General features: G+C 33.0%; 1 protein-coding gene and 1 long non-coding RNA gene across 6 annotated transcripts in view; one reads left to right on the top strand and one right to left on the bottom strand.

The window, feature by feature from the left end:
- Positions 1-21417, bottom strand: part of vn (membrane-bound neuregulin protein vein) — a 400698-nt gene that overhangs the window by 116284 nt on the left and 262997 nt on the right. For both annotated transcript variants that reach the window (XR_015546113.1, XM_087409320.1), the window contains exon 3: positions 9683-9825. Coding sequence is in view for 1 of the 2 variants with exons in the window: in XM_087409320.1 (XP_087265446.1) it covers positions 9683-9825 (143 nt within the window). In the remaining variant the exon portion in view is untranslated. The remainder of the gene's footprint in view (positions 1-9682; positions 9826-21417) is intronic.
- Positions 1-21417, top strand: part of LOC147908525 (uncharacterized) — a 404067-nt gene that overhangs the window by 134501 nt on the left and 248149 nt on the right. The gene's annotated exons all lie outside the window — the stretch shown is intronic.

Genomic DNA, 21417 nt, shown 5'->3' with positions numbered 1-21417 from the left:
TTAGCTTGATACTTTTTTAATCTACTTATCTCAAAATTTAATGATCAAAATAATTTCTGGGAGCGGAAGTAAATTAAAAAAATATACATTTTTCAAAAAATCAGAATTTATCATTATTAAGAGTATAAAATATTTTTTCATATATCTCATAGTTTCAAAAATGATCGCTAAACATGAAAAATCTATTTTTTTTGAGTTGTTTCAATTTTTACACTTCCTCTAAATTTCACAGTAAAAAAAAACATTTTGTATTTATGTTAGAAACGTCCACTCAAACAGTCCACTACTTGTTAAAATTTTTAGTTGAATTTTAAATACATCTGAGTATTAATTTAACATAATGTGATTGTGTTATTTGAATATTTTGTGTCAAATTGATATTCAACACTTCTTAGTATTAAAATAACACAATTTATGAGTAAGTGAACAAATTACATGAAAATAATATTTTTAAAAAAATAAATTCTAAGATAAATAAATAAAATGTTAATTTCACATATTACAAATTTATTAGAACATGTTAATTTAACATATAAATTTAATGAAGAAATATGCTTATAAATTATGTCAGTGTTACGTTTTTTATGTTAATTTTCTGTATAATATTTGTAATTATTATTTTTAATATTATATATTCATCTTGTGTTAAATTAACACAAAAATTTGAGCTCTATTTGGGTTCTTTTATTTTATACATATAAAATGTATTAAATTTAATATAAATTTTCTAACTGTATTGTGAGATAAGCAGATTAAAAAAAAATATGGGTCTAATATTTTTGATGCTCTACATATTCAAAATCCATTAAAATCGGTAAAGAATAGTTACGATCGGTTCTCTAGTTAACATTGGCTATGTGTACGCTTTTACACGGGTAAATGTATTTGTAAGTCCTCTCTGCTCGACGCTTTCAATCATACATTTCCACGCAAGACATCTCTTCTCTCTCCTTCTCCTCTTTATTCGTGGAGACAATATGCCCAAGATACCTTGAAGATCGGTTCCATGATTCGTCTATGTATCTTGGTCTTCGCGCTCAGATAACCGTGCATAACTCTCCTACTGCCGTAGTCGCCCTTTACGTGAATCACGTGCAAGTAGTATAGCAATAGCGCGCGCGCTACGCTCGGTCTGTCCATTGCGTCCTTTTCCACTTCGGTCCGGCTTGTTTATTCAGCACGCTCAGACGGGTCGCGCATAGAATTGCGCGTCACAGTCGCTGGCTTTACTTTCCAGTTTGATGCATTCTCTTTGCAAAACGATGAAGCTACGAATGGCAACTGTTTTCTACGGTACTTGAGACTTGCCTGCAGAACGATCCCTTCGTTTTTTTCGGAGAATGTACGATAGTTAAAAATCGAGATATGTTTAACAGGTGTGACTCACAGAGAAGTTAATATTAGTTGTAATAATACTTTTTAGTTTCTAAATTTGTATTTAAAAATATTTTACATTTATATTCACAATTATTTTTAATTAGTATTTAGATTACAAAGCGGCCGCGAAAATTTCAGAGATTGTAATATTATACATTTGAGAAATTTTATGTAAATTTTATTGTTAGATATCAGGATATTTGAAGAAAGAAAGAGAACATGGACAGACAAAAAGAAGCAAAAGAAACACTTTAAAAATTAAATTAATATTGAAAAAGAATTGTAATATTTAAATACACGTGATCATTTTCCTACACTTTTACGAGATGGGTGAGTTATTTAAAGAATTATTTCAAAATTTTTGTTTTCGACTCTTATATCTTGTATCGAATCTCTTTAAAGAGTAAGGCTAACAATAAATGCCCTGGAATTCATTACTGAAAGAATGTGATAGCTATAAGAAATAGCGGGCAGTATTAAAAGTTTCGGTGCGCTTGCCAGTTGGAAACTGGGGCTAAATCGGCTCATGGAACGTTGCTTAAGCGATTCCATCGATCCTCTTAATTAATTCCGCAAGAACAGTGAGTCGTATATCCGTGACACAAGTCCCTCGACCTTCTGGCGCATTACTATGAGTCTCTCTCTCTCTCTCTCTCTCTCTCTCTCTCTCTCTCTCTCTCTCTCTCTCTCGCGAGATACAATAGTACGAAAGACAAGGCAGCAACGGAGACTATCGCTCTTCTCTCACAGCATCCGCGCGAAGCTCGCCGACACAACGAAGAAGAGCTTACCTTCCTGCCGTAATTGCTTCCATCTCGTCATTCTGCTTCATGCCCCCTTTGGCCTGGCTCTCCTAATTGTCTCTGTTTTTCCTCTCTGCACCTTCGAGAGAGCGAGAGAATATTAAATGCGCTCGGCGAGGTGTCCGTCGTTCTAGTCCTGCGCGCCTTGTCGAGATCCGTCGAATTATTTTCGGTCATCCTTATCATTAACGCGCGCAGCCGACACCGTAATCTCTTTTAACTACTGCATATTTTATTAATTTAAAGTGTTGGAAATTGCCTGTTGTAGAATATTTCTTGTTGTCTATCATTTTTTAAAAATCTCTCTTCTTATTTTATAAATATTCAGATCTATTATTTATACACTATCAAAATATCAGATAATAGAATTATATTATTTATATAATAGAATTAATTATATTATTGTTTATTATTTTGTTAGTTTGCTGTATTTATTACTATATTAATTGCATATTTTCTAATGTTGTAAATATAAGTAGGTATGCACTTTTAATTGCGTTCTATTTTTCTAGTTTAAATATCAATAATATATAATAATTGTCTCATTTTATCATAAATTAACAACTGTTCTAATGAAACTGATTTGTTTTGTAGTAAAATACATCAAAGATTTCTAAAATATTTTGTGAGAATTGTATGTACGTATATCTTATATATTTTCTAAATTAATTTATAATATTTCTGTAAAAGAAATGAAATTAAATATAACAGATTATTTGTATTACATTATGTAACATATTCATTCAATCATATACAAAATTTTATATACAGAACTTGCCAAAGTAAAAAATGAATATAATAAGAGATATAGGATATGTTCTATTAATATAAAAGTTAATTATGGAATTGATATATTATAGAAAATCTGTCAGTGCTGTTAACCACAAATATGATGATATAACACAATCAGTGAAATATATAAACGCAAATGATAAATCTGCATCCATAGAATACGCGTGTAATTATCGAAACGAAATTGTGACGCATTACGATGAGATTACGAGTACGTAGTTATTTTCGCATTAATTTAATCTTATAGTAAAGAGCAATCCTATTTTCACTCTCAATTTCCTGTTTTTATGTTTTCTGAAATCATATTTATAAATATATATCCTTATTGTTGAAACACTTCGCTCCATCGTTTCTTTTATTTACGAGAAATGTTACAGGCAAAATGGTTTTTATCAACTGCATAACTTTCTTATTAAATTAGCATAACATTCTTTGTGTCATCCTCGTATAACAAATTGAATGATCTCTTTCTCTCTTTTCTCCTTCGTTTTAAAATTTTATTCTTTTTTTTTTGGAACACTTATAGTGATATTTGCGAAATTTAAAACTCAGAAAACTTTCCGTTTTTGTTTTATTCTTTCGGCATTTTTCTATATACCCGGAAGATATAATATCGAAAATTATCCACGTAACATGGATTTTCTCTCACAACTCACTGTTAAAAGTTACACTGCGTGTTTATTAAAAAACATATTTTGCTGTAAAGAGAAAAAGTATATATCTAAATATATATATATTTAAGTAATTTAAATGTAATAAAAATTTTTAGTGTTTTTTGCATACATTGAAAACATTCTTGCAGTCTCGAAAAGCATAAAGGACACTGAAAGTTTTTTTTTATTACAGCACATAGCATTCAAGTTGTTAGTTAAAAATGTGTCCCAGTCACAAGTTGACATAGTTTCCTTTAAAGGGATGATGTACAGGGTGTCCCGCAATTTTTGACCAAGCACTTTTTTGTATACACTATTAACTTTACAGAAAAACAAGAGACAGAAATTGTTTATTTTTTTCTCATAGAGCTCTAAGAATTTTCAGAATTTTTTATCAACTTTTTAGTACTGCACTTTCTTATTGGTAACTATTTTTACCAATATGAGAAAATACAGTATAATAAATTCTTAAAAAATGCTCAGAACTTTGAGAAAAAATAAACAATTTTTGTTTTTTGCTGTTTTTCTGTAAAGTTGATAGTATTTGAATAAAAAATTATTGAAAACTAACATTCAGCGATTTTCAGTATTAATATCTTGTTAACTATTTACTACCTTGCGAAAATTGTAGAAGACTTCTCAGTTTAGTCCATTCTATTTAGACAAGCGCTTGGCCAAAAATTGTGGGACACCTTGTATATTTTTTTCTGAAAGGTGAGTTTCCGTTCATGTTTTCTCTTTACGTGTCCCGCAGATCTCGAAAGAATAAGAAAAAGAATAGATAGAACTAGACGCTCTCCGATATTGGCGGCCAGACGGGCGTATAGATATTAATCCGTCCTTTCCTTCTTTCCTCAACGAGGGTGAAGCTCGATTGTGGTAACAGATTGTGGTAAACTTTATAAGCCTAGGGTTACTTGAAAGTGCGCTCGCGGTGTCGGTACGCGAGACTGCAATAACATTTACCACAAACTTTTACTACAGCTCAAATGTTCCTGCCCTACTACCCCGCGTAACTCCCGCAGGGGGGTATTCACCAACGAACAGCACTACGTTCTAACAATTGCCGTTGCAGCTACAATGGCACGCTTTACTGCCGCGCGGCGGTGTAACTTGATACAATAATGCGCGTTCCGCGTCGTTTACCTCGGAAGAGTTGACTTACGTGACTAGGAAGGTCACGGCTTTTGGCACCCTTAGATCAATATGGATATATCATTTCAGGAATTATTTGCGCACATTCTATATATTTGCACGTTTGAATATATTTTGAATGTTTTTTTAATAAATAAGATAGTGGAATATAATTTAGTAAAAATAAATTATATCTTTTATATATTTTAATTTGAGTTTTGTGATTACACTGAAGATGGACCAATGTGGGAGCCAAAATGTTTATCAATTCTAATTTTAATTAATATAATTTAATATAATTAATTAATATAATTTTAAATTTTACATGAATATCTGGTTTGGATTTTTTTCTTATTTTATTAGAAAAATAATATTCCTAAATTTGTGAAACAATCAGATTGATTTTAAATAAAATTACTGAAATTTAAATAATTGGATTTTACATTAGGATCTTTTATATTATTCTTGAAAAAAGAAAAAATTATTTTGTCATTCTCTTAAAAACTTGTGTAATATTTGTGCAATTCTCATTTTATTTTACGGAATAACATACAAGTGTTCCATAGTATAATAGTATTTTAACAATAAATTAGATTCGCTATTAAAAAATATTCTTTCACAATCCCGAAATAATAAAATAACTTGTTCGCGAATTTCAAACAGAAACGCTCACCGTACACTACATAATGCAATAGAAATAATGGTTTTTTTAAATAACGTTTTTCGTTTGAAAAATATTTTAAAACGTATTATTTTAATTGCAACAGATTTTTTTTCTAGTCAATTAAGAGTGCACTTTTTTTATACATTTAAAAAATCTGTAATAAAAAATCTGTTCATATTAGTTGCGATGAGAGAAAGATGGTAGTTAAAACGTATTTTTCAGGAAAAAATAGACACATTCATTGTATATAAAATTATTTACCTCCTAAGAACGTTTTATATAGAAACTTTATATCATATGCTGCTTTTATCAAATGCTATTGTTTTAAAAACGCAAGATTATTAATCTATACTTGTATAGCAAAAACAGATCTTTGTGGACTATATTTTATTATTACATTATACTTTCAGTCTATCAGCTTAATTCACGTAAAAAGAGCATCGTGGTTTATTTCTTTCTACATTATTCACTAACATATGATTTTCTATTCGATCACAAAAGAGTTATTTGTAATAACATATCTCACATCATAACATCTCTCACATATCGCTCATATCAATCGCTATTTTAAAAACGCAAGATTTATTTAACTCTAGTTATATTGTACTTATATAGCAAAAAGAGATCTCTATGGACTCTATAGCTGTATATCTTGTTGTTACATTATACTTTTAGTCTACTAGCTTAATACTTTTTCACACAAAAAGCATCGTGATTTATTTCTTTCTACATTATTTGCTAACGTATGATTTTCTACTCGTTCACGCGATTTAATAACTTTTCTCACGCAAGCTGCATAGAATTTATGGGATCTATAAAGAAGTAAAAATTTCACTAATTATAAATTTAACAAAATCGGAATTATAAATTAGGAAAAATTCTTTTGGCTTTGAAAATTAATATGAAAATTAATAAGTAATAAAGATTAATAAATATTGGAATGTGTGTGTGTGTGTGTGTGTGTGTGTGTGTACATATTATTTATATTTACAATAAAATTATTAATAATTTAAGGTTTCTCAGTTTCTTTTTCTATAAATTTCTTTGCTAGATTAAAGCAATTTTTAATTTTCGTTCAAAGTTTTTGACCCTACTGATTTATTTGATTCAACATGCAATAAATTTTCTTACTCATATTTAACCTTTTTCTCTAATATTTAATGACTTTACTTGTTAATATAAAAAATTTTTTTCTGTGAAATTTTTTTTCATCTTAGTAAACTTTTTTAATCGTATTGACCTAAACGATATGTTTATATTGTATAATTCGAGTAGACCAGTAGGCTTAAAATTCTCCAAATTTATTGAATGCTTCACTCAGACTGGATCGGAGCAATTTTACAAAACTGCCAAAAAATTTCATTACGACAATCTGTCGACTTGGAGCGCTCGTAGAGCTGTATAGAGTCATCGTGCACGGAAACATTCCGCCGGACTGCCATCAGCAAGGCCATATGAAACCCTGACGTGGCTGGCAGGACTGTAATTGTCGCCCTTTGTCCGTCATACGAGCTTGCGGAACCGCTCGGCGGTGAACCACAAGCTTTACCGACCCTACTAGAACCACTGAGCCGTACAAGCATTATCGCATCAGGTGCTTAATCCTTGGTTTATCACCTACGATGCCGACCTGTGCGCGAACAGTCTTCGCTTCCTTGTTGCCGTTTTACTGCTGACGCATCGTATAACTAGGAATTGAATGAAACTGCACGTAGAACGGAACACAGTGATTCAGTTTTAGTGCCACTTATCTTTTCTTTTTATCATGTTTCCTCTTATATCATGCAAACAGTATCATCGGAACTGATTTTTGTTCCTGTTTTAATTACAATTTTTTTTTATCAATCTAATATTAATTTTTTTAAAGTATGATTAAGCGGTTACATTTTTTGTCTTTTATCTGTTTACCGTAATATCTTTTAATATTTGATCTTTCGAACTAAGCTAACAAGTTTAAATTTTATTAAAATTTATTGCAATGTAGTCCATGACACATAAATCATAAATTGCAAGTCTCAGTGTTGTTTTTTGATATTTATTTGGTATAACAGGCGATAATGGATCGTATAAATATCGAAGTTACATGTAATAAATTCTAACTACCTCTCGTAGTATTTCCCATAGGTAACACTTATTATTTTAGTCGGCGGCAAGATGCGGAAAATAGGGGTGAGTATCGATAAACTCGGTACGCTTCGCGGAATATATCCGGAAATAACATAAATATCGCAGCAAAAGGCGTGGCCCAAATATTGCGAGTATTATGAAAAGCCATAAACCACTACCCTAAGGGCAGCCGTTACACGGATCGATATCCGCGCTGCGACTTGCAGCGACTACAGATCGTCGCAGACGCTTGTGGTATGCACGTCGCGAATGTATCCAGTAGCATGCATCGTTATGCGAGAAAACGGTTGCGTAAAAGATGCAACGTCAACGAAGTGATCGCTCAGATTGTTCGTAAACGAACGTCACTTGTTCCTCATTGCGACGTGATCGCACGATGGAATTGAATTCATTATGCGACGATAATGGAAACGTTGGAAACGCTTTGGATATAATTGTCGAGTTAAAATAGTCAACCATATATTGTGAGGTTCAGGACAAGTGTCATTGTCAGGCTTAATCTTATACGTAACACACGTAACATATATATAATATATATATTACGCTAATTCGTGCTATTATGCCGGAGTTAATGCATCATAAATTAGAAAATAAATAACTTGCAATTAATAATTAAGTTTTTTGTATCGCTGCGTTTATTGATAAATGAAGGAAAAGATAAAATATGAAAGCATTCGATAATCCGGAAGAGCTGAATAAGTTGCCAGATTTCTTCGCACGTTCTCCGAATGTGAAATCACTGAGTGTTCAAAAGCAATTCGGTAGAAAATCATTGCGTCGTACTGTCGTGTTCTATATTATTTTCAGATAACGCTGTGCTGAAATACAAGACACGACATTATTCTTTGGAACGGATTTCGTTGTGAAACTCCATTTTTTCATTTGATGAACGTCAAACAATTTTTTTTCGTAAAAAGACTACGGTCCAAAAATCTTTCGTGTTTCGTTAAGCTCATTAACCGATCCTTTACCGATGCCTAGCTCGTTTATCATTCCAGCAGAATAAATTCGACGTATTTTCTCAAAGGTTGTGTTGAAAGATCATAGGGGTTTTCTACCGTTAGTGTAGCGAATGATACACAGATCAGTGAAGCGCAGTCTCTCGTGCTTTTGCACACGCGAGGCTATGATAACGTCAGGTAAAATCCGAAATGCTTCTATCCAAAAGCTCTGCGTAAGGTATCGACAAACGTACGCGTTCCAATCGGCTTACGAAATGCATTCAGTGGTTAACAATCTCCGCCAATCGATTTTACTATACCGGAATCGCACTGTTTTGATCGATAATGTTGATGAAGCCTGCCTGACTGTTTCGATTTGTAATTATATTTCTCATTTTATCTTAATTATGTCTATAATAACTATTTAATAATGATACATTTTGGCCGATTTGTGAATTAATTATCGAATGCAATATTTTGTATAAGGTAAATAAAGTTTACGGCATTTAAAAGTTCAATTCGAAAGCTTTCAAATAAATTTTATTTCATGATCGTACGATTCTTATTTTCATCAAGTTATAACTGCTTGAATTTTAAATCATATAATACTGTTCGATAAAAAAGCACTTTTTTTCTTTTCAAAGTGCGATAATATATATTCAAAGGTATTTACGTTCTTTTATGACGTTTTATGACGATACCGTCATAAATCAATCATTCTATCAAAATTTATAGCACATCAGGATTTTTAATAAATTAAGGTATAATAAAATTTAAGTATTATAAATTGTAGTAATTTGTGGTCATTTCATACTAATTTATTAAAAATTTTGATATATGTGCTACGTAAATTATGCTAACGGCATCATGTTCAGTCCAAAAAAATTATGTACTGTAACACTTCAGAGAGGAAAAAAGTGACTTCTTATCAAACAGTCTACATTAATATTTACTTAATTATATTTTATAGCTATTATTTCTGTATTCATTTTATATATAATTATTGAATATAGTATTTTTTTTACATTAGAGTAAAACATTAATTTTTAATCAATTATGTTTATAATTATTTTTGTTTTTGTCATGATATAAAATTGATAAAGTGTGTATCATTATTTGTACAATGTCGACGAGTTCTTTTTTCGAAAAACAAAACGCTTAAACTGTATGAAGAAAGTAATATTTACTCACTTGTTTCCGGAATTCTGATATCATGAGCGACTAGAAGTTCGGCCGCGAGTGAGGCCCGATGACCGGAAGTACTCTCAGCCACGCATTCGTATCTGCCACTGTCCTCAGGCTTCGCGGAAGATATCACGACTTTCGATCTCCGCCTATAAATGAAAGAATGATTTATTTAAATATAGAAATAAATCATCGCAATGTTTCTCTAAATTTATAATAAATAATCACAAATTGTAATTATTATAAATTTGATTGATAATGCGCAAGATATCAGTTGTTGAATTTTTTCATTGTTACTAATAATGTCATAAAATATAATGGTATTAATAACATCATAAAGATTATTTAATCATTATATATATTTAAGGGATCAAAAGAAAAGAAGCCAAAATAAATGGAGTATAAGTGCGTACAGTTATTTAATTACAAACATGTACACCCTCGAATCATTGCACTGGCCCAGATTCAATCGTTGGTCGTAACAAAATCCGAACTTTAATTATCACGTTCGTGAATCTGCACACGTGCGTTTATCAATTGATTTTCCTTAACCGATTTTCATTTCGTCAATCGCTCGACGCATGGCAGTCGCGGAATTAACCGTCGCGGGTGGTTCGCATTACATCGAATTTACTGACGCGTCGATAATGGAATTAAATAGTCGATTTGCCAGAACGGATCCGTTGACGCGGTAATGGTTCAATAAGCTTGGTCGGCGAACTGCGAATCGGAAATTCGTTTTGTTATTAGCCACGACGAGTGTTTCGGTGCCCCGACCTCGCTATTACCGATCAAACAGTCGAGTATGTTATTGGCGATTTTAACAACTATCGCATTTTCTGACTTGCATTGCCGTTCAATCAATTCGCAGATACCGCAGCTATTATCGTATTTTAAGATTTCATCGAGCGCTAATCAAATTGCACTATTCAAATTGCTATTCAATTTCTAAGTTGTATTTCAATTATTGAGATGATTGCGTAAACGTCGAAAACTTCATGATTACACGATCGGAAATTACATCGAGAGAGGCAGAATAGCTTCGTAGGTAACACGCTAACGAAATTAAACACATGATCGTAATATAATTTTCGTGGAACGTGAGAGAGGAGAAATAATCTGTAGAAGGACTTTGAAAGACTCTTAGTTAACCAATAATTGTGTGTTATGTCCTTATATATCTCGTTTAGATCGAAAGTACGTCATTCTGGAAGATATGAGGGTTACTTTGATAAAATGAATCCTTTCAATCGTTTCGTCAGCATTTCAAAGGATTTGCTCAATTAAGGAAAGAAGTTTTTACGGAGAACAAATATAATAAATAAATATCTTGTAAAATATATATGAATTAATTTATCCGATATCAAATTAAAATTTAAAAGGAAATATCGTAAAATCGGTGTTAGAATATTAAAAAAGAAACGTTCTCTCGAAGAAACAATACGGAAAGAACGATTTTATTGAGGTACCTAAAAATTTAGTTTGATATAGGTCTGAATACAATTTTGTCAGATTATAAAAATACAATTCAAAGAAAAATTTCTTCGATTAAAAAAAATTGTCTGAATCAAAGAAATTTGTGCATTGCTCTATGATTAAAGAAAAATTTCTTCGATTTGAACATTATTTCTTGAAATCAAGTAAATTTTTATTTTTCTAAAAGATATTTTCAACTTAAAAAAATCAATGAAAGAAACCATTTTTTTCAATTTAAACATAACTTTTCTCTGGGTGTAATTACGTGAGAATCTCGAGTATGATGAACAAAGTTGTAAAAAGTTTTGATATTCTAATTTGAGTATCCTAATTAATAATTATTTGAATGATCCAAACAAAATTCTTTTTTTATATTTATGTAGCTAAATTTTTTGCTAAATTTTTTACATCAACAAGACCTTTTCATGTATAGGTATTATATATATACATTACACTGATTATTTAGCTGTCAATATTTTGTAATTATTAATTATTCTCATCAAATAAATATTTTATAATTTATTAATTATTTTTGTAGTTTATTAATTATTTTTGTTAAACTATTTTAACTGACGAATAATAATTGTTTGTGATATCAAGTCACTTTCTAATATTTTATAATCGAAAAACGGATGATTATATTTGGATTAATGTTATCTTCAAATCACGCCAATATTAAGATACTTTTATTTTTTTAGAGATTTCTTTTCGGATTGTACATTATTTATAACGAATTAGTTTAACGGTGGTTTAATACTCGAGAGAGCGCGCGCGCGAGAGAGAGAGAGAGAGAGAGAGAGAGAGGAGAGAAAGTTCTTAGAACTTCATCGATTTCTCTAAAGCGGATTGCGAATACAGCATCCTGCAGCTTTATTCACATGTAGGTCGCCAAATGGCGCGTTAACTCGTTTCACGGTTAGGTCGAGTTTATCGGCGTCGAATAATGGAATTAGACGGCCGATTTGTCGAGAAGGAAGGTGGATGGAGGAAAAGGCAAGTCGCAGATTTGCTCCATATCGTCACGTTTGAGTAATTTCAGCTACCGGAGTAAGGCGAAGAAGGTGGGGGAGGGGAGGATTAACTTATTATTATCTTCGCCGGGTTTTCGAAATCCTTCGAACAGAGTTGCTCTCTGGTCGAATGGCTGCAGTTCAAAGAGATTCCATAAAGTTCGGATGGGCAGGAAGTTCTCGTCCTCTCCCCGGAGAGAATCGAGGACTCGAATATCTACGCCCGCGCATCTAGAGAGCAAAACGAAATTTTTCTGGACTCTTTCTATAGTTGGAACCAACTCGTTTTTCCGTATGAGAGAGCGCGACCTACAGCTGTGAAAGTTCCATATTTTTGAACGTGCGAAGGAAACAAATTTAATAAGTTCAAGTGCGCACGTATGTTGAAACTCAGCCGACGAGGTTGACAAAAAGTAATTCTAACGGCCAAAGTCGATAACATCGATAATTTGCGCCTCGTGATCTTTCGTAAATATTCTGACAGATATATATTTCTGAGAATTAAAATGTAATAATATTGAAACTTCTTGTAACCTCCTTTTTATTTCTGATTTCTTTTCGAATCTTTTTTCAATTCTTAGTTTTAAAAAAATAAAAATTGGTTAATCTTATTTAATTTCGCTCATTAATTTTGTATAGGTCATCCAGTTTTAGATCTTTCAAAAAAATTTGTAAGAAGCACTATATAATTACAAATAATATTATAATTCGGATTTCTTAAACTTTGATAATAGATTTCTTAAATTTTAGAATATTTTTAATTATATAGTATTTTACATTTTTCTGTGTATCTTGCCAAGTTATTTCATGAACTTCAAGAATTTGTGAATTCTGTGCTGTTTGTCGAAAACGCCGGCATATAATTATCATTATTTACATTTTACATTATTATTATATTTTAAGACATGATAAGAAAGAATGAAAGGAAGAAGGATCGAAGACTATATTGTCTATCTCAAGAAACAGCGATTTCTCGTTGAAACACGGCAGTGCGAAAGCAGTGTCGCGATGTCAGAAATCTTTGCTAAACAGATTTCATTTCATTTACATATCTCTGTATCCTTGCTGGACCCGAGGAAGATTTCTGGCTGTCGTTTTATCTTCCGCCGCCATTGCTCGGCGTATCAACGTCAAAAGGTCGTGGAAAAGGGAGATCTGCGAAATACGCTACGCGTTATAATTAAACGTTTGCATTTTTTAACTGCCTCTACTTGACACCGACTAACGAGTTTCCGCTGGTCGTAGCAGAACGAATCGCGAGCTATTAACTTCAGTCGTGAATGAATAGATTGTCGTGTGATAAAAACGTCATATTGTACTTTATGAAGATTTTTCATATCAATTACTTATTTGACATTGGGATACTGCACATGAAAAATGTTAGAAATAAACAAAGAATAATAATTTGAAAAAGAATTAGTAAATGAGAAAATATATTGGAGAAATTATAAATAGGAATAAAAATAGTTAGTAACTACACGCTAGGTATAAATATGAAATTTAATTTTGCATTAAAAAAAGTGTACAAAATATAAAATATAAATATAAATATTAAATTATAAATGTTATATGTATGTCATTTTGCAATTTTAATTTTCAAGCATTTGCTAATGAACTTTATTTCATATAATATTAATACTTTAATTTATTACTTTTAATTATATATAACATATACAGGATGTCCCAAAATAATTGCCAAATATTTCATGAACAAGTAGAGCGGACTAAACTGAGTCGAAAAGTCTTCTTCAATTCAATTTAATCCGCCCTACTTGCCCACAAAATATTTGGCGGTTTTATTTTAGGACATCCTGTATATAAATTTAAAGAACAGCTTAAATTAATAAAAGTAAACGGGAGATTTTCATTTGTAAATGAAATAGAAAAATTCTCAATAAAATATTATCAATCCTCATATATGTCAATCGTGCACATTACAATAACGTTGGATCATACAGTCAGATTGCGTGCCGTTTCTTTACGCCCCGTATGAAATGAAATTCATTTACAATGCTGCTATAAATTACGAGGAAAATCACAAATGGTCGACAGTTGTATTATACAGGAGAAAAGCGTTTAAACAGGAGGGAGTATCTGACTGCAATCTTCATAAAGAGACGCAGCCATGAGATTATAATCGCGATGCAAACATGTGGATAAAAGGAGAGCGGATGGAAACGCTCGAATTGTGCTGAATCTTTTTTTTCGGTGTAACAATAGTTGCAATTTGTAAAATGATTCTATCATCGGGAACGTATACGCGGCCAGTCATATACAATACAAATATTGTAACGGATAATTGGCACGATGCAACTTTGCAGATATGGTATGCTATCGTTACGTCGATTATTCGACTCCATTTGGAACACGCGGCACCTGTCATTTTGAATTGCTCTTCGGTCGATTATTACGTCATTATTCGAAATGCATTCGACATGTGCTGACCGTCCTTACTCGTCTCGTCATCGTGTTCGCGCAATTTAGACCACGATCAAAACTACGATCGATGTAACAATCGCAATTTAATCGAACATTGCTTTTACGTTTATACCACCATATTAAGTTTATCTGAATTTCAATTTTAGTCGATGTTTTTGTTACATACACATTCTACATAATAAACATAGAATATCTCTCGTAAATATGAAATATTTACAGTTAACCATGCGCTATTGCATTGTTCTATAATTACAAGTTATAGCTATAATTGCATAACCGAAAAAAATATAATATAAAAGTACGAAATATACAAAAACTATTCATAGAATTTCAATTATCATTAATAAAGTTTCTCATTGCTTACAATATATGCAACTAGCTTTGATTTATAATATATGTAACTAGTTTATAATACGGTGTATATAATTGTTAATGAGTTTCCTTAGTTAAACAATTATCACATAAATTTGAACCGATGAGATAAATCTAATTAAATAAGAAAAATCCTATATCCGATTAAAGATTTTACAGAAATATTTAAGCATTAAGATCCGCTTTAATCAAATATAGGATTTCTCTTATTTAATTTCTTAGTTTACTTCAGATATTCGCCATTTAATTGATAGTTAGCTTTCGATTAGAGCTATTTTACATATTCCATGAGGATAGCTTTGTAAAGAGCATTTCGTGAATACGTCCATTCATCCCTTTTAAGCAATTTCACATGCGCACGTTTACGAGATACAAACGTTCGCAAGTAGAAGAGCTAACACGAAAATGTTGAATACATAAGGGGGATAGTACACTAGCTTGATGCTATACGAGAGAATAACGGAAAAAAAAGAGATGCTATGATGTGGAAGAGAGAGCACGAGCCAGTCGACTGACAGAAAAAGAAATAGATAAGGAGGAGAGAGAGAGAGAGAGAGAGAGAAAGAGCAAGGTTTCTAATTCGGTGCAGCAGCAAAAATCGACACTCTGTCTAGACTTTAACGGCACTCTCCGCTCAACTGCCTTGTACATCTCGCTACTTGGGAGGAAAGAAGAACCCAGGGAGTTCGAAAAAGCAAGGTAAAGGATGGAGGGAGCAAGAGAAAAAGAGAAAGAGAGAGAGAGGGGGCGAGAGGGGGGAAGGGAGAGAGAGAGAAGGAGAATGAGAACGAGAGCCCAACAGAAGAAGTAAGGCAATGAGAGACGAATGCAGAGGGAAGAAGAACGAAGAGGGACTGCGAGAGAGGATTAGATTTCTATTTATACATTTACCGTACACTTCGTTCATGGCTCGCCCGCCGCTCTTCGCGCTCTCCTTTCATCTCGTTACGTCTCTGCGGCTAGTTACTGTGCGCCTCACCTCACCTCACCTCACCTCACCTCATCTCATCTCACCTCACCTCACTTCGCCTTGCCTCGCCCTTCTCCGGTTTTCCTTTGATGGCATACGGAGTCGATCCATTTTCTAACGATGCGCTAGGCAGATCGCCAAGGTACGCGTCGCATCGCTTCAAGCGAGTTCGAACATGTTAAGTTCCGACGCGCGAATTGGACTCCGAAGTTACCGAAAAGTCGGGATGTTGTTGGAGTAAGAGGGAGAAGAGGTTTATCTCCCTGCCGCTCTCGAGATACGTTGCGGTCGAGGCTTTTGCCGTTATGACGAGGATCCCGTGGTTTTCAATGAAATACCACGGAGAGAGCAAATCTCGTCCCGCGTCTCCCATCTGTATACTCTGCATGTGTAGTCAACTCGTTTAAATCTCTTCGGGTTATTCCGAGGTTGCGCTGAAGCGCTTGGAAAGGGATCGCGCTCGAGTGCCTATTAGCGCTTCTCTCGAGAAACACGGATCACATGTGCGGAGAGTTCGATACCAGACACTTGCTTGTATCCATTCTCAGCTAGCTTTCTCAGAATAGTTAATTCACTACTCTTCTCTTCTTCTAACTATTTAGGACGTATAGGTATAGAGATTATTTATTAAATTGATCTGATCAATTGAATAAAAAACCCAATCAATTAGGGTAGCTCTCTGATACCAGCTCTCTGATACAATTCCGATTCATTCTAAATGAAATAATATTGAATCTAATTTTCGAGGTTTAAATTTACACCGATAATGTTAGACTTTAAAGGCACGAATTTTTAATTGTGAATTCTGAATAAATATACAAAAAAAAACAATCCAACTTCTATGATAGTTAAAACTCATTGTTAAAATTTTCACAAGTATATAAGAATTTTCTCAGATTTTTAGACAAGCTGGAACAATATAAAAATCTGCACTAAAGTTCGAAAATTCAGATTACGAACGAAGGATGAAAATTTCACACTCCTGACAAAAGATTAAGTTTGATTTTTTATCTTATTTGATATCTTTTAGTAGCTACATAGTGATTTTAGAGTTAACTCGAAATTGGATTAAAATTTTATTTTGTTCAGAATTATACCATGTTCAAGACTGTATCAACTATTTTAAAAAATTTCAAGGCTTGTTTGAAAATATTACTTTACCATACCATCATGACGTTATTGAAATATGTTACAATATTGACTATCGCTGAAAAAATTTTGAAAACATATCGTAAATACAAAAACAGGTAAAGTGATATTAATTTTCAATAGAATTGTAAACCGTAACGAGCAATGGTGAACTTTTGATATTTTGTGTTTGATATTTTCTGTACTATATTGTGTATAACGTGTTAGTAAAACGCGGTAATTAAATCTCAATTGCAATTCCACTTATTTAACGTATAAATATTTGTTGCAGTTTTGAGTGTGTACGAAAATACGCTGAGAGGTAAAGAGAGAAAGGCAGTAATAAATTCAAATTTGCGAGATTTGTCAGGATCTCTCGTTTGGCGATTAAAATTCATCTCGCATAATTGGTTATTATCTGGAAAATAATTAGTCACGTAGTTTCATAAGCGCGACGTTTGTTTTTAATTAAATCCCGTGGGAGAGTGGCGCAACGACTTTCGGTTCACGCAGAACCCTGAGTCGTTCAAATCTCTTCAGGCTATTCCGAGTTTCCGTTTGCCGAATCGCGCAAGTTGTAGAAGTCTCTTCGTCAGAGATCAAACGCAAGCTATATCGCTCCCGGATATATGGCGATGAGCGAGAGTGTACGAAGTTATCGGCTGGAAGTTGTCGAAAGTTACGCGAAGCTTTAGAGACGCCACTCGGATTTAAGCATTTTAAGCGTTAAAAAGTAAGGGATATTTCCGTCGATGACGCAAGAGTCAATGGTTTCTACTGAATCAAAATGAGATCATGTGATGTTATTTTAATGGATCGAAATTTCATAATAATGAGCTATTACAATTTAATATTATATACATATGATTAAGAATAAATCGACATCTGTAATAATATTTATTATTAGCTATTATTTACTTTAATAATATATAAAATTGAAATATGAGCATATTATATATTTAATAAATAAAATTATATTTTCTCGAGTAAAAAATATGTACATATATTAGAACATATATATTTAATTATATTAGAATATATAATGTGGCAATAAAATTCGGTGAATATTATATTATGAGAAAATAAACACTACTTAATACAAATAATCTTTACTGTTTTACCTTTAAAGTAATCTCGCTTGAAGACAATAGACTTTTGACAACATTTGTACATCTTGCGGAAATTCTGTGAAAAATTATCTTGAATATCGCCTTAATCTTGTTACACGGTTCTGATTCAAAACGTACGATAATTTTTTAATAGTGTTCTATTATCGTTTTAAATCACTTGCATTTTTCCTATTCCCTTGATCTTATTCCCACAGATTTCTTTTTGTTCCTTAAACTAAAAAACTAAAGAAGGTGATGAAAGAATTTGTAAATATCAATTTATAAATATTTCGAACATTTAGAAACGTGTGACAATAAGACTTAAGATAATTCGTACCTCGCAGAAATTCTGTGAAAAGTCATCCAAAGCTACAAAGGTAGTAATTTGTCAGAAGTGTATATTGTTTCTAAGAGGATTACTTCAAAGGACAATAAAGATAATTTGTATATTAATTAAGTGTTAAGATTTTCTTATATCATTTACTGAACTTTATCATACTACGTATAGATTAAAAATAGCAATTTTTAGAAATGCAGAGAGAATTCAAATTATATTTAATATTTTGATATTCTGGAGTTTGATCGCTAGTGGTAGTGGGATTATACAGTAACTTCAAAGCTTAGATAGAGTATTAAGTCTTAAGAATGGATTCTGTGATGATCCTAAGTGAATGCACTTCGCGAACTTTGCGAACTGCGCTATAACTTGCGCGATAGGCAAGTGTGAATCGATTATTATATGATTAACCTAATAGACTTTCTAATACTAAATTACTTCTCGAGTCAGCATACTAAGTTAAATAATTCTCGCAGGATTATCATTGAAAAGTAGACGCAAGTTCGTTTCATGAAACTCGATGCATAGTCATCCTCATGAATTATTGCTTACTTATCATCAAAATCAATCATGAGAAGAATAGCTTCTTATAACGTGATGAATGTATTATCAGATTATAAGAATAATGGATTTCTCAATACTAAGGACTTTGCATAAAATCGAGCGTTCGCAATTTCGTCTGTCAATCAAAATGCAACATTCGTGAACATTCCGCGGGATTTTGTATAAATGAACGCGTAGTTAGAAACGCGAATAACAATTACCACTTCGCTATAAGGAGCTATACTTCCTCGCATAGGAGTATAAAATGTACACAATTAATCTCGTATATGTAAAACACCAATTAATAACTTATATTAAGTTTTTCATTGTCTACTAATTTTTTCTCGATGACACCGTCCTTTTCCTCAGCTTAGATTTTCGTGAGATGAAAGTAGAAAAAAAGGTAGAAAGGAAGGAAGGAAGGAAGGAAAGAAGGAAGGAAGGAAGGAAGGAAAGAAGGAAGGAAGGAAGGAAGGAAGGAAAAAAGGAAGGAAGGAAGGAAGGAAGGAAAGAAGGAAGCAAAAGGCAGAGGGTGTTCGAAAAAAAACGAAGGTAACAAAAGGAGGAAAATAAAGCGTTGAGCCGCCGGACATTTCGCTACGAATTGCGGTCGCCGTTCGCGCGCCTCTTTCCAACAACGACGCCGACGTCGCGACGCGAGCATTACGCTTAATTTGCCTTCTGCGTTCTCCGCCGTTTGCCCCCTGTCTCTTTTTGTCGTCGCTGCCAGGAGATATGCTGCAGCGGCAGCGGCAGTTTAAATGGAGTCGAGGTGAAGCAACGAAGGGAAAAGATTGTGAAGTTGAGATTGGATTTTGGCTGAACCGGTAGCATTATTTGAAAAACGGAAATTGGAAAACCTTTCAAATATTATTTCGAAATAACTACCAAAAATTGTGACGATAAACTATTCATACGTTGATAAATTAATAAACGCATACACGTACACATCTATCTATATACGAGATTTGTATTAAATCTCGTATAGAGAAATAATTATCAAGTATTTATATTGTTAAAGGAAGTTATATAGGACCGTACATTATCAAAATGAACAATATTTTCTGCATGCTTTTACTCTTATAATCGACTATAGGCTTTATCGATAATTTTCGCAACTTTCACCGATACTTTTATAAGTTATTAGGACAAAGTAGAAAATATATCGCTTGTCGCATGAGTACATTGATGCACCTTGTTGATGCACCAGACAGAAATTTCTCATCCTAGGGCTTTCACTTTAGCTCGATAATCGCGCCAAATGCCGCGGAATGTTGCAATTCGATTGACTGGCCCGGGGAAATGGATTCCTAATGGTGGACGTCACTGCGAACGGTGCGGCAGAACTATCAGTCTTGTAATGGAAACGGCATGTCGTGGAAACCGGGCAGCAGCTGGAGAAAGGAAGATACATTCACAAAGGCAGAAAGCGCCGGACGAAGGCAGAGAAAGAGGAAGCAAGGAGGGAATATCGAATAAGAAAAAGAGAGCGAGAGAGAAAGAGAAGATGAGAGGGTAGAGAATCTTCCTACGTACCCTCTCCTCGACTCTCTAAGTCTGTTTTTCTTCCATCCTGTAGAAGTAGTTAATGGTTTTCTTTTGAGCGACTTGCCTCGCTGTGTTAATGCCTCTGCCGATTGAATAGAATCTCTCTTTCTCTCTTTTTCTCTCTCATTCGTACTCTCTATTCCTTTTCCCGGTTTCCTCTGTCATTTCACAGCACTGGCTCCTCGTCTTTCGTATGCTCATCCTTTTCCCATCTGTACATCGACGTTCTTACCGAAGGCATCCTTCTATCTGTTCCGTCTGCTGACACCCCCAAGGGCGATTGTATCGATAAGTGGAAAACGTTTTCAATGCGGTAGAAAGCGCCTAAGAGTTCCATACACATGGAGTACGTCAAGAGTCGCGTACGTTCTCTTGACTATAGCAGAGATTGAAAGAAAAATCAGTATCACCAATGGCATTTAAGTAGAACTCTAGTTTTACTGATTCCCTTTGATTCTTCCAGAACAAAAATTCAAAATAAAAAAAAGAGACATATTAATTACGGTTGATCTATTTAGACAGAACGTTATTTTTTTTCATGAAAGTGTGATTTACTAATAATAAGAGTTATCGAGAATTAAAATATTGATTTTTCGAAATACAAATATTTTTCACAAATTAACTTTTAGATGTAAAAATATATAACAAATTCTTCATTTAATCCCAGGTGAGTTTTGTTTTAACAAAACATTGCAATTGTCGTGAGTTAATTGCGAATATATTGAAAACTGAATGTTGGAACGTTGTTGAGAATAGCGGCGACAAATCAGGAACACACGTGATTTTTAATCGGTTCTGTATACATGCCG

The sequence above is a fragment of the Acromyrmex echinatior genome, chromosome 9 (assembly GCF_024713525.1).
Source record: "Acromyrmex echinatior isolate Ae372 chromosome 9, ASM2471352v2, whole genome shotgun sequence".
Lineage (NCBI taxonomy): Eukaryota > Metazoa > Arthropoda > Insecta > Hymenoptera > Formicidae > Acromyrmex > Acromyrmex echinatior.
Note: the sequence above shows the minus strand (reverse complement) of the source record. Positions and strands in the feature narration are given on the sequence as shown.